Raw genomic sequence first — 14,603 nt, 5'->3', positions numbered from 1 at the left:
GTCTAGGGCAGACAAAGGGTGCTATCTTTCACTTCCCCATGTACAGGCAAGGTTTGCTCTCAGAGATGAATGTACAAAGCTAATTCTGATTGATTACAAATAGTGTGACATCATCTAGCTTACTATGATATCCCTGATAGGCTAGGACAGTGAAAGACAAGACAAAATAGAGCACAGGCACAGCAGAGAGATGATAATCATGCTGTAAAATACGTGAAAAGTCACAGAAGTGAACTAAAGATTTAGGGATAGGAGAGTTCACGCCCCACAGCCCTTCTCCATTCACCCGGAATATTTTAATACAACACTGCTGCCCAGCCCTATTTTATGCTTCAAGTGCCTTCAGCAGAATGCTGACTTATAAATACTATCAGTCACGCAACATGTTCTACATTAAATGCATATGTGAAAAGTCTACATGAATCCCTTCACATAAAAATACACACACATCCCAACACCAAAATCTAACTTGCAAACAGAATTAAAATTAGTAAACTTCAGCCCTGTTTTCCAAAAGATTCTAATCCAAAGACATTTTCCCCTTACTGCTGCCAGAAAAGACTCACCCATGTAGTGAAGAATTTACCCACCTTGCTACTGTCTGCACAGCCAGCAACAGTGCATGCTCGTAACTTATATGAATACTCCTGATATGGCTGAATACCACCAGTGTCTGTGAAGCTCAGTTCCTTTCCTCTGAAACGCTCAATCCCATTTCGGAGAATAATGTAGTGGATTATGATACCTTGTCATAAAAAGACCAAAAAATCCTTTTAGTTTAAAAATACCAGGAATCACTTGCCAAACTATTTTTCAGAGTACTATAATGGATCCTGGGAGGGAAGGTGGAATGGTATACCCCATCTCATTAGATCTCAGAACCTAAGCTGGTTCAGGAGACTACCAAGGAAGACTCTGCAAATGAAGACAATGGCAAACTGCGTCTGCTTCTCACTTGCCTTGAAAGCCCCTTGCCAGGCTCACCATAAATTGGTTGCCACTTGGCACTTACATACATACACTAGATCCTGCAAGAGACAAACCCTTAACAGAAACCCACAACAAGGAATAGAAATACTGCAAACAGCAGAACAGGAAGCCAAAACAAGTGGGTGAAATCCAGTGAGAATGTAGGGATGTTTCCTGTATACTGCTCATCTGAATTTCTCCTTGGATTTTAGAATTTTATACAGAGCTACATACATGTGAAGAGTGCTGCATCTTTCAGATTTTTTTCTACTTTACCGATGGGTATGTGCACAAGGATAAAACACTGCAAACAATCAATCTGGATGTGACTACATTTATTTATTGTATTTTCTGCACTGTGGCAGGAAAAGCAACAACATGTTTCTGGCCACGTTCAGAAAAACCTAGGCCTTTAGGATGAGAGGCCTAAATGCCACTCTTAAGCCCTCCATGCCACCAGTACTCCCCTCCCCTTCCCCTTTGCAAGGGTAAATTAGCTTGGAAAGAGGGGGGGAACCCACAGGACAAGTTCTCCAAAGTTTGGTTTTCTAAGCTTCTGCGAGAATTGTCCAGGAAACCAAATTAATTACAAGGCAAAGCGAAGGAAGCTCATCCATCATCAATGCCAGCTGAACATCACACTATACAATATGATTTCATCAAAATACCATTTGGTTGCAGAGGCTTTTTCCAGTTGAGAAATATCATGTCTTCTCGATTGTCCACTTTGGCCCACTGGGGTGGACTTATACCTTCAGGCACATCCTGCTTAGTAGCAGCACTACCAGGTTCACTGAAACCTTTTCTGTGTTTGTTCCATGCAGCTACACGGTATTCATATTTGACGTAAGGTTGTAGGTTTAGATCTAGGAAGGGGAAAACTGACGACAACATTGTAGACAATTTCCAATGCATATTAAACACAATCTTTCAACAAGTTAAAATGAGCCCTCTAAGGAAAGTTTCCAAGGAGATTACATAACATTTACATAACTATTGAGGTGCACTCACATAAACCAGAGCTTAAATAAAGGTTATTTCTGCCTCGGGTTCAGATTCAAGAGAATCACATGTTGGACTTTAACTAGCTGACAACTTTTAATACTGAAGAAGTATCCACAAACAGAGGGCTATACAGAAGTTATATGAGAGGAGTGTTGGATCATCAACGTGCTGGCCACATGCTCCATCCTTTGGCAGACTTGGCATTACTTCTGAACTGAGACTCTCTGCACACAGGGTGCGAACAGCGGGTGCAATCTCGCTCCTTCAGTCGTGTATTCTACTTCGCCTGATGTAATTTCTGAACATTCCTGAAAATTTTGTCCTTCGCTAAGATTTCTAGTTACCAATTACCAATTAATTGTGTAATTCTCCATAACATACTCTTTTACCTGTGAATGAATATTGAGTTGGACCTCCGGTATAAACTTTTTCCTCCACAGTTGGGCATATACCTTCATTCCCTTTCTTGTCTGTGTCATTCCAGGAGCTCTTTATCCAAGCACATATACGGGCATGTGGGTCAAAGTCACATCGCCCACAGTATGCTGTTGCTTCCATGGACACTGGGCACAGGAAACTAGCTTTGCATTCTTCTTCCACCTGCGACAATGGTCCCCAAATGTTTTAGTCCCCATACCACTTTAAAAATCGTGAAATCTGACACACAACTATCTCCATATTTATACACATGCCAGTGCATCCGTCCTCCACTAGCTCTCATGCAGCCTCAACATTCATCAGTTTTGCCACATTTCTACTGAGGTCTTTGGGTCCATGCAATTCCGCCCACATAACCCCCCCCCCCACAAATCTGTTTCCACCATTATCTTATTTTTCATCATCGAGGCTGTGCCTGGAGAGAAGGCATGGAAGGTACATGCAGTCTGTTACAATGGTATTTATATTCCCATTGAACTGGTGTTTTTCCAGAACAGCTAGCTCAGAATGCTCGGATAGTGAATAGGAAGTATCATAATTATTCTAATACAAGTTTTTATACCAGTGTTTTTAATACCAATGCCCAACCATGCAGTGTAATTAACAGTGGTTCACGCAGTGGTAACATTCAGGGTTCTCCAAGCTTTGTCAAAAATATACAAAGCAGAAGTTAGGTTTTGGCTGGTTTGAGCACGCTTTTGCATCACTGAGGCTTTGTCAGTTAAGACATTGCTCACTAATCACAGCTAAGTGACTCAATACCAGAACAGACATCTCACCTGACAACACAGGCATGCTGATACTAAGCAATAGCTTACCCACAACTTGGCAGAATCCTCCCACTCCATCCCACACACTCACTATAGCTATGTCAGAGAACAGACAAAACTCATTTTTACTCTGGAAGCCTTTTAAATGACCTCCTATATATGACCCCCCAAAAATTAAAAAATAGTGATCCGTAAAAAAAACAAGCAAAGAAAACTGTGCCCTGAAATACAATAACATTAAAGAATCTCGGACATAGCACCAGCAGGAACTAAGAACCGGCCACACAACTGAAGGTAGCTCTACCAGCCCATCTGGCATGCTAACTTTTAGCCTTTATACTAATCTGAAGTGCTGAGCAACACTTCACAAGAGGCGGCTAATCATTATTAATTCCTTTAGAATTCACTGCAATAACATCAATCATGGCAAACTCATTCGGTATTAATATGGATGTAATGTGAAAATGAATAATGCACACAGGAGTTTTTATATTCCTATTTTACAAAAATAGTTATGAACAATGTATTTCTCTTTCCATTGTCAAATCAGAACCACCAAGAGGTTTTCTATCAATTACCTTCATCATCATTCCTGCTGAAATCCTGTCAGAGCAAACATATTTCAAAGGATTATATCCAAGTCCATTACAACATTCCTCGCTCTTTGGAATAAGTTCAGTCTCACAGCATTTTAATGGCACTGGGTCATTCCTTTTAATGTGGGCTTTAGACTCACCACTGGAAGTTGAGCAGCATATGGTACTTGACATATTCACATATTCATGCCCACAACAGAACATCCCTGCAACAATAAAACATTATATATGAATGCAAAAAGGAGAGAAAGAGGGGGGAAATACCGAGAATGCTATAAAATACAGCATAAAAATGTCAGGGCGAAGCAGCTACTGGTACTGGGAAAAGGTATCTAAAGTGGTACTTAATTCTGAATTTAAGATGACTAAACTGATAGGCCTTTGTTCAAGGGGACTAATTCACGAAAGGATCTGGCCCTGCTCCTGTGTCTGCTGCAGTAGAAAGTAGACATTAAACACAACTAATGTGTCACACGGCAAGCTGTGTGAATTTTAGTCCTAAAAGCTTGGGAAATGGTATTGCTACTCCCATACAAAAAGCAGGAAAGCAGGTGTTGTTCCTTAACAGTACTAACAACACCATCCTAAGCAGAGTTTCACCCTTCTGCATCCACTGAAATCAGGTTCCAATCTGTGCTAGGTTCTGTACAAAGCAGAAGAGTCATACAAATGGCTTCTTAGAGGCCTAACAATGCATGTCTAGACAGTGATGGTGTCAGAGGCAAGATTAATAGTGAGTATTAGAAATGAAGCTGTGCCGAAGCAGGTGGTAGGGAGAAAGTAAAAACAAACAAACCCAACAACACTGAAATTGGGAAAACCTTGTTAGGAAAAAACAACACCAGAATGGTATCAAGAAGAGAATACCCTGCATCAACAAAACTGTTCTCTCTCCAAAGTAGACAGGAGCCAAAAGGTATGAACAAGGATTGTGCCAAGCTGCCGTCTGGCTTCCTGCTGCAGCACAGGCTTCTTGGCATGATGCCATCTGGCTTCCCTGGGGCAGCTGTGGAGTCAATTCACAACTCCCCTAGGGGGAAAGTGCCATCTGGAACCACCCTAACAGGCAGAGCCTAATATTTGTTGCTCCAACACGCACATTTCTAGAATCATGTGTAGCAAAATATATATGAATGATATATCTCAAAACAGGTTGTAGTGTTAACACAGCTGGGATGCTGGCATTAATGTCACTGGCAGATGCGACGGTGCAAGGATTACAAGGGTAGCAAGCAAAAAATGAAAGCTACAATCCAAAATGTTTCGATTTAGCATTCTGCTGGATTTCTTTGAATCGGCTATTTTAATTTATTCACGGTTGCTGTCTAATGACATTGGAGGAGGCAACTCAGCTGTCAAAGGCTGAAAGACGTTGAAGCTGCATGACAAACCACACCTCACTGCCCTGCAAGCCATCTCCCGCTTCTGCCTACAAAATGAACAAGCACAAAGAAGCAGATGTTCAGGCTATCTCTTCCTGTAATGATAGTTCTCTAACATAGTACACCATAGGGTTGCAAAGCCCAGGCTGGGAAATTCCTGGAGATTTTTGTGGGTGGAGCCTGAGGAGGGCATGGTTTGGGGAGGGGAGGGAGCCCTACAAGGTATAATGCCATAGAATCCACCATCTAAAGCAGCCATTTTCTCTGTGGGAACTGATCTCTGTTGTCTGGAGATCAGTTGTAATTCCTGAATATCTCCAGACCTCACCTGAAGGCTGGCAAGCCTAGTAGACTATCCACATTCTGCTTCTTAGACTACTAGGAAGCTTTTGAGCCACACAAGGATAGGCATACCTTTCAGAGAGAGGCTCTCTCTATGGCTACATACTACAAGGACCCAAATTTGCTTAGGTTATACTATATGGTATACTTTACCTAATGGTTAATCAAGCTTTGCATCCACCTAAGTAATTTTATTTATATGACATTATATTCTAATGAAAATAGGTTCATAGAGTAGTAAACTAAATATATTACAACATGGCAGAAAGGGTTGTGTCTATGTATTGGATCTTTTCCACCCCTCCCTTCCTGCAGAAGCTTTTTGTGTGCCTGAAAAGATGTTCCTGAGGGTTGGGCAACAATGTGGGATGCAGCATGGTGATCTACAGTGGGAAGGGACAAACAGAAGAAATTCTCTTGAATGGGCAGTAGCACTTTTCCATTTGTGGAAGGGGAATCTGAATCAGTTTAAAACCAAAGACATACAATCACAGACAGAAGAAATATCTACAAGGGGTCCAACTCCATTCTCTGATTATGTTTGTCAGTTGCTGTTCTTTACAAAATCAAATGTACTCCGCTTTGCACTGACATAGATGCCCCTGAGGCTGGAAGGGTGGCAGCCTGAGAACGGGTACCAAAATTATGGAATTCCCTCCCCTGTCAGTCCACCTGTATCATTGTCTTTCACTAGTAGGTCAAGACTTGTTTCACTTGTTATTCCCTCACTGACCTTTCTTCCTGTGTATGTCTTTTTGTCCGTGGATGCGTAATAACGAGAGCTGACACCAGAACTGGGATAATCAAAAGGGCCAACTTTATTTTTATTGTTCAAGAGGGATCTGCAGCGCACACAACCAATAACTGACTGCAGTGCGGGCCATTGCGGAGATGCTGAAGAGTCAGGCCTCCTCTTGTTTTTTGCATCCCAGTTCTTAGGGCAAGACCCACCCTGGCTCTGAGCCATCACGTGTGGTACGGCTCCTGCTCTTCCTTGCCAAGCCTTTTTAGTGCTCAAGAGAGGTGTGCCATGTCTAATCCACCCTAGCCGCAAGGTCTATAGGAAAAGGATAGTGGCACCCCTCAAGGAGTTCTTGTCCTAGGTCCCTGCCAGGCACTGAGGCCCCAGTCCTGGTCTGAGGGTTACTCCTTCATCTTCCAAACTGATGCCTCAGGGTGCTCACCGGAGTTGTACCATAATCATGAAACCACCTTTTCCCACATTGCTACCACCACAGGGGGCAGATCAGCTTAATGCTTGGTCCGCCCCATAATCCCACTTGCCCTTAAAGGCCGCCATGAGGCCACGCTGCAGATCCCCCAAGATGTCATAGCCGACATCTGAAAGGTGGACACCATCAGGCCTGTACAGGTGTGGAAAGCAATGCTTGATTTCCAGATGAGCAATATGCAAACCACCCATGGAAACTACCCCACACTGTATTTCGCCGTTCACTTTCGCCCGTACTCTTTCCAATCGCCCTGGGTTCAAAGCACCCTTTCAGACCCGCCACTGGAGCATGTCCGACCAAACCAACCGTACGCCTGGCACCAGTGTCCTCAGGTGTTCAAAATCTGTCAGGGCTTGCCAAACAATGGACTTCCCAGCCTGTTTTCCCATGTCATTCTCATCCAAGTGGACAACGATTACATGAGGTGGGGGAGACGCCGTCAGGTGGTCGTGGAGGGTTGGCAACAACTGTTCCCACCGCATGCCCCTTCTGCCCAGCCATGTAATCAGCATCGTCTCGCTTACACCCAACTGCGAGCTGAGGCCTCCAGTGGCTGCCCTGCGGCTAGCCCAAAAGACAATGCTGTGGCCACAGATGAGAACCTGCCTCCTCTGGTGAATCCCACCTGAAAAAACAAAATGTCAGTGTGTTGCTGCAGAGGATCCCTGCCCCGTCCCCATTCCTTGCAGCTGTGCCACTGATACCATGGGCCTGACATAAGACCTAAAGGCTGAGGAACGCCACCTGCCAACCGACTTTACCATCTCGTCACCCTGTCCTAAGGTGGCTGCTGTGGAGGCTGCCCCAATAGGAAATGAGTGCGTGCCAAAAAGGTGAGGGGGGGCCTCCCAGACTAGTTAACACTTTCTTCACCACCATCCAGAACTGGTACCTGGTAAGCGGCCTGCCATCGGCGTGTTGGAATAAAGGCCCAACCCCCTGGCCCCACAACGCAACATAGCCCTGCAAGGCCTGCATGGGGCAAATGGCAACTGCTGCACATGGGTACAGCTGAAATACCTCCCCTCTCCCCTCTGATCTGTCTTAGATGACCGCAACCTGACTGCCAATCCCGTGGCCATGATGGTAACATCTCGCATTTGCAATGCTCTGCCCGATTGGTCCCATTTTGACCACACCAGCAATTCGCCGATCTGCAAGGCCCCAAAGAAGGCCAACAGGGCTGCTGCACGATACAGCCTGACCTCAAATGCTGAGGTACAGTGTGACTCTAATGCCAGAGACAAACCTGAGAGCAATTCCGTGGCGACCGGGGCCCTGACGTCTAGCTTCCATGGCTCCGCTCTGGCCCACCCCTCCAGCATCCTCCTCACCCTGAAGTCACCTGTCATGTCAGCCCCTCTGGTGGCTTTTGCGTAGAATGCCAAGGAAGACAAGCGGCCGGTGATAGTGGCAACTGTGTACCCCACGTAGTGCAGCAGGACACAATACTACAAGAGGTGGTCTACTGGTATAGGCCAGGATCACTGCAGCTGCTCCTTCACCCTAAATTCCTCAAATGCCCAGAAACTCCTGGCAAAGCCCTTCCGGGTACTCGGGGCCAGAGAGTTGACTATGGCTCGCCATGCCTCACCCCTCGAAGACTCCACAGTGCCTCGGGCATCTCCTCTGGTGCTTCCTGAGCTAGTGGGGCCAGGATCCTGAAGCGCTCTATCTGAAAACGGGATAGTGCATCGGCACAATTATTTGTTATTCCAGGAACATGGCGTGCTGAAAAAAGGATGTTATAGTTGAGGCACTGGAGTACAAAGGCCCGCACCAGTGACATGACCCTAGGGGATTTAGAGGACAGTGTGTTAACGATGTGGACCACGGCCCTATTGTCACACCAGAAACGCACTGAATGATTTGCTAGAGCCTCGGGCCAGATGTAGACTGCCACTACCATTGGGAAGAATTCCAGGAAAGTGAGGTCCCTTATAATGTCACTATGCTTCCATTCTGCGGGCCATCGCTTGACACACCACCCGCCCCGAAAGTACACGCCGAACCTGTGGGCCCCAGCTGCATCAGAGTGCACCTGCAGCTCTGCCTCGAGCAAAAGGTCTTCCCTCCAGAAGGATACCCCATTGTAACCTTCCAGAAAGCTGGCCCACATGTGAAGGTCCTGCCTCATGGTTCTAGTGACTCTTATCCTGTGGTGGGAGGCCCGCACGCCTGCCATGGCCTGGCAGAGGCAATGCACAAAGGCGCACCCAGGAGCAACTACCCTGCATGCAAAATTCAGATGTCCCACCAATGACTGGAGCTCCCACAGCGTGACTTTCCTTGCCTTCATAGTACCAAGCACACGGACTCTCAGTGCAGCAAGCTTCTGGGCCGGCAGCCTAGAAAGCTGCCCCACCGTATCTAATTCGATATCCAGATAGGTTAGCTTGGTAGAGGGGCGGGTATTTTCATGGGCCAGGGGCACTCCCAACTCCCCACATAATGCATGAAACAGCTGCATGAGCTCTGAACACTGAGGTGACCCGGCGGGGCCTGCAAAAAGGAAATCATCTAGATAATGTGTCATGCTGTGTTGGCCAGAACGCACCTTAACTGCCCACTCCAGCATGGAACTGAATTTCTCAAACGCTGAGCAGGATATGGAACACCCCATGGGCAATGCCTTGTCAAAATAGAATTGGCCTTCAAATGAGAAACCCAGGAGAGAGAAGTCAAGTGGGTGGATGAGGAGTAGGCGGAACACCGACTTAATGTCGCACTTCCCAACAGCGCACCCTCACTGCATGTGAGGATCATTTGCACTGCATTGTCAAATGATGAATATTTGACTGAACAGAGCTCCTGGGGAATGGCATCATTCACCGATCCACCCTTTGGGTATGAAAGATGATGAATCAGACAAAACTCCCCTGGAGCCTTCTTTGGGACTATCCCCAGTGTTGAGGTGCGCAGGTTTTTTAGGGGCAGGATAGTGAAAGGGCCGGCTACTCAGCCCTCCTTGACTTCCTTATCAATCTTTTTTCAAACTATGCCCTCCATCCCACCCCTTGGCTCCACCCCTCATCGTACGTCAGGCCTGACGATGCCCAGCGCTTGGTTCTCATTCTCGTGAACGCAGCCAAAATTTGCCCCGCCAGGTGGGCTGGGGTGGTCTAATGGTGGATATGGTCTGTTTAATTTGTTGTTTTTATACTATGTACTTTAAAAGCTTGTTTTAATGGTTTTGATTGTTTGCCACCTTGGGAACCCTAAATTGGGTGGAGAGGTGGCATTAAAATGTTTTAAATAACTAAATAAATAAAATAGGTGATGGCTGAAATGTCCTCAGGGTACTATGAAAGCAAAGTGCCTCAGGCCAACCCACCCAACTTGCCTCCACCATGTTCTCCTAGGACAGAGTTCTGTGCCTTTGTGTATTCTGACAGTTATCACGGTCAATCCAGTAGCACTGCCCCATGATATAATATCTGCAGATCCCTTATAATGCCAGCACACATAGAACATAAGCATGCCAAGCTGCAGCAGTCATTTCAACCCTTCCTTCTATTGGCTAGTGCCATCGTTCATAGGATAGGACTAAAATGCAGTAAATAGTTACTCGAGGTTTAACTTATCTTTTCCTATCCTCCTATAAAAAATGTGGTTACGTCACTTTACTTGAAAAAAAATCATATTCAAACATTCACCCAAGTTGATAGCTTGGAGGCATTTTTGACAGGCAAAGTAAAATTTTGATAATGAACTGCTTTTATACTAGGGGAAAAAAGAAAGCCATATTCTCTGCCTCTGAGAACCTCATCTTTGTTTAACTGAATTAAATTTTTCAGCCAAGATTTCACTCACATAACAAGAAGTGACTCCCTTTCTAGTTTCTTTGGTAAACCATTACTTCTTTAATTATTATCAACCTTGTTCCAGCGTGATAAATTGCTAATTACTTAATACCCTAATCAGCGTTCATTCTTTGCACAGATAAACTGTGACAGCGCCATTAATTTAAATAGTAATTTCACTTAATGGCCAGAACGGCACACCAGATTTTTATGTAGCATTTTCTGAAGACTGCATCCATCACTGCAATATTCTGACATAAAGATGTCTGACGTGCACTAACTCACTTAGGGAGAGCAGATGTTGCTGAGCAGAGTTTGGTAGTAATTCCCATAGTGCATCACTTCAGCATGAATGAGCTGCAAATGCAGAAATAGACATTCCTCTGAAACCACACTACATGGCCTTTGACCTCTGCTTAATTTATCACATGTAGCACTTGACTCTTGAACCTTGACACACAGAATGTACAGTTTAAAACATGCCCACAGTAGGGCAGAGGGAGGAAGAGAAAATAGGTCCATATATTATTGATGAATTGATTACCTTTCAAAAAATCACCTCAGTCCACTGCTTAAAAGCAGAGAATTGCCCTGACAAAAATTGCTGATTTTAACCACAGAACCACAAAATATAAATTTGCAACAAGTTAGAATATGTAACAGAGGAATATGAAGTACTACCATAAAGGGGAAAAAAATAGGAAATGGGCAATAATGCTGTTAAAAATTATTGTATTTCCTTGTACCAATTCACAAATATGGCTAGGTATTAAGTAATCAAGCAAAATGGGGAAACGAATAGCATTAAACAAAATTAAGATTAAAAGGCTTTAAATTTCATAACAAAATCAGAGAATCTGTGCTTATCGCAAATTACTTTTTCAACACTTTCCTTCAACCAGAACCTTCTACTTGGTCATTGTAACTTAATGTTGCATTCTGATGTCATAAGAAGGGTTGGGAAGGGAGAAATTTAGGCAGGCAAAGAATAACAAGCTGGGGAAAAATTCTAGAAATTCTTAAGCCATCTAGTTGTGTGTTAGTGTTTTGATACAGCTTCGAAAACATTTAAAGTAAGGTGAGGACAGAGTCAGAGACCTTATCGCCATCTCAAGAATGGACATTGTCATGTAGGTTGGCTATGTCTGTTGAACACACAGCAGTGCAGACTACTTACTGTATACCTGTGCACCACGCTCCTTCCATGTATCCATGGGGAGGAGCTCCTTTCTGGGGCCAATCAGAGTGCATGGGGAAAATACAATTGGTAAAACCATGTCAGAGTGGAATCAGCCTTCAGTTGAAACTTCCCATCTCCTATATGTGTGGTGAAAAAGAGCTCACATGTGGGTGTAGATAGGATTTCTCCCTTCCCCAAAAGTAATGTTAATTGGAAAACGTCCGCCTTGAACAGAACAGTGAATGCATCATACAGAAACCATTGTGCCTGTCAGCATAATTTTGGATAATTTTATTAACACATTTGAGATGAGTAAATTATTAAGTTGCTGATCCAAACAGTTCCTTCTGCAAGTGTAAATTTCCTTGTACAAAAGCAGGCTCATTGCCAAGGGGCTGAACAGCCCATGTGGGAGGCAAAAGGTAAGACTTATTCACTGGGGGGATTGCATCATCCCCAGAAAGAGTACGCCTGTATATTATTCATCTTTAAATTTTACAAAGTGTTAGTATGCTGGGTGAAAACAAGTAGAATTCTTGGGTTGCGAAATTCCATGATGATTAGGGGAGACAACTTATTTCGGAAAATTAAAGTTATTTATTAGTATAAAAACAAAATAGCACAATAAAAATTTCCATAGTGCCTACAACAATTCACCTTCCAGATAAATGCATCAACTTTGTTGTTTGTGCTCAAGTGGGATAATAGCAAAGAATATATTCTGTGATGCTTGAATCTATGTTTTAACATATTGATTGATTTTAGTGTTCTACGCTACCTTTTTAAAGTATTTTGAATGACATTTCATAGCACTTAAATGTTGATTAAAAGCAAAACATTTTAAAAAGTTATATTTCTTCTATATGTATGTATGTGAGAAAAATACTTAAGAATACATCTATCTATATACAGAGTGAAATGAAGAGCATGACTTTCATCCCAAGGTACCTGTATTACACTCCTACACAACTCATCTGTCCAGAGAGAGTAGTAAAAACATAAACGCTACCCCAGCAGTTCTCTTCCAACAGCATCTGTTAATTCACTCCATTTATAAAATACATATTGACAAAGACAACTGAACTGGGACCAGGGAGATTTGATTTGGTGTGAGAAAGTCAATTCAATGTGATTTTGTTAAAGGGCTCCTGCAGGCAAATAAAAGGAGTTTAAGTAATAAAGTACATAAAAAGATGTTTTACGAGCCAGACCTGTTTTGTGGCAACCACACAATGTACTGCCATACAAAAGAACCTGGCTCAGGAGAAGAGTGTAGGAGTAAGGTGTTACTCCTACAATGCTGTCAGCTGATACACTGAAAGCTGGACATGAGGAACAAAACAGAGGCTCTAGTAGAGTTTGTCAACCATTTGATCTTGAGGGGGAGGTGGTGTAAATTCCACCCCTGTTCCCCACCCCAAGGACATTGTCAATGCTATGGCAGATATCCAACTTAGGGGATGTGCACACATATTTGATTGTTGGATCAGGATAAAGACACACACAGCACATGATTCTTCATTCAGCTAGGGAGGCAAGCACAGAAGCTGGAATACAGTCCATACATAGATTGGGGTAACAGCATAGCAACTGAATGTATAAACAAATGTCCTCTTTATACCTCATGCAAGAATATACTAAACACCTGAAGGGAGGAGAAGAGGCTCACCATGGTGGCCTCAGTTCACAAACTCAATGGAATCAGCTGAAGCTGTGTGTTGTGTACAGTACGAAAAACACCGCACAAGCGGCCAGCCATGAATAATCTAAGGGTCTCTTCCAACTCAGGGGACCTCCCAAAGATATGTCTTAATACATCATGTCTTCTGCTGAGGTAAGAGAAGCTTAAACCCAATACTCCTAGAAATGTATTAGAGAAGGTAAACTGGTAAAAATTTACTTTGCATGAATATATTGCCTGGTTCAGTCACCAGCATTTCCAGTTAAAAGGGATCTCAGGTAGCAGGGAAAGAGCTTTACCTAAGATCTTGGAGAGCCACTGCTAGCTGGACGGGATAGTAACAAGTGCTGACTTAATTGACCAATTGTTCAGTAGTATTGGGCAGCTTCATAGGAGAAATCAGGAACAAATGTGCCATGCTAAAAAGCATGTTGAAGTCCATCAGATTAAAACTCATCTGTACAATTTAATTTCCCATATGCCCTGCTATACAACGACCACTAAATATCCGAATACCTATTGATATATCCTGGTGACAATGCATATGGGCAAAAAGGAACGAATGACTAAAATATAACACCTCTGTCTTTGAAAATATGGAAAGAACTTATGAGACTATTTCTGAAAGAACAGCAAATGATATTGTCACAGAATCTATTTTTTCTCCAAGCTCAATAAATGAATCTTATGTAGAATTAAGACACGTTTTCCTTTTATTCCTGTTCTTTAAATAATTCAAATACTAGTCTTTCTATTTAAATAATAAATTATCTGTTCATTGTAGTGTACTTTCCAAGGAGACATCATTGCTAGTCATATTACCAATATAGATGCAGAAGAACATATGCAAGTATAACAATTTGCCCCAAACTAACCAGGAAGTCAATAACAATTTCTAAACATAGTAGCTGGTAAGTAAACCCCATTTATATTTAAATGCCTGATTTACAGGATTATGTCTGATTATCACAGCTAGCCCAAAATCACCTAACTTTAAGGCACAGTCAAGTCTACAAGCTCTGTCCAGCTCTCCAGTTTATTTAGATGGGTGGCATTTGTGTTTACAACCCTCAGGGCTCACCTGAGTAGGCTTGCCAGTTCTGGCTTGGGAAATTCCTGGAGATTCAGGGGAGAGTGGAAACTCAGCAGGGTGCCATGGCCTGTAAAGTCAAGTTCAGGTTGAAGATCAGCTCCTCCCATTCTTG

General features: G+C 43.4%; 1 protein-coding gene across 1 annotated transcript in view; it reads right to left on the bottom strand.

Moving 5' to 3' along the window:
• The window catches only part of USH2A (usherin), a 588,113-nt gene that overhangs the window by 136,966 nt on the left and 436,544 nt on the right, over nt 1-14,603 (bottom strand). Inside the window, exons 50-53 of the mRNA XM_056852957.1 lie at nt 3,761-3,984; nt 2,364-2,574; nt 1,638-1,835; nt 591-745 (exon numbers count right to left, since the gene is read on the bottom strand). Coding sequence (XP_056708935.1) covers nt 591-745; nt 1,638-1,835; nt 2,364-2,574; nt 3,761-3,984 — 788 coding nt within the window. The remainder of the gene's footprint in view (nt 1-590; nt 746-1,637; nt 1,836-2,363; nt 2,575-3,760; nt 3,985-14,603) is intronic.

The sequence above is a fragment of the Euleptes europaea genome, chromosome 7 (genome assembly GCF_029931775.1).
Source record: "Euleptes europaea isolate rEulEur1 chromosome 7, rEulEur1.hap1, whole genome shotgun sequence".
Classification (NCBI taxonomy): domain Eukaryota; kingdom Metazoa; phylum Chordata; class Lepidosauria; order Squamata; family Sphaerodactylidae; genus Euleptes; species Euleptes europaea.
This window is presented reverse-complemented; position numbering and strand designations above follow the sequence as displayed.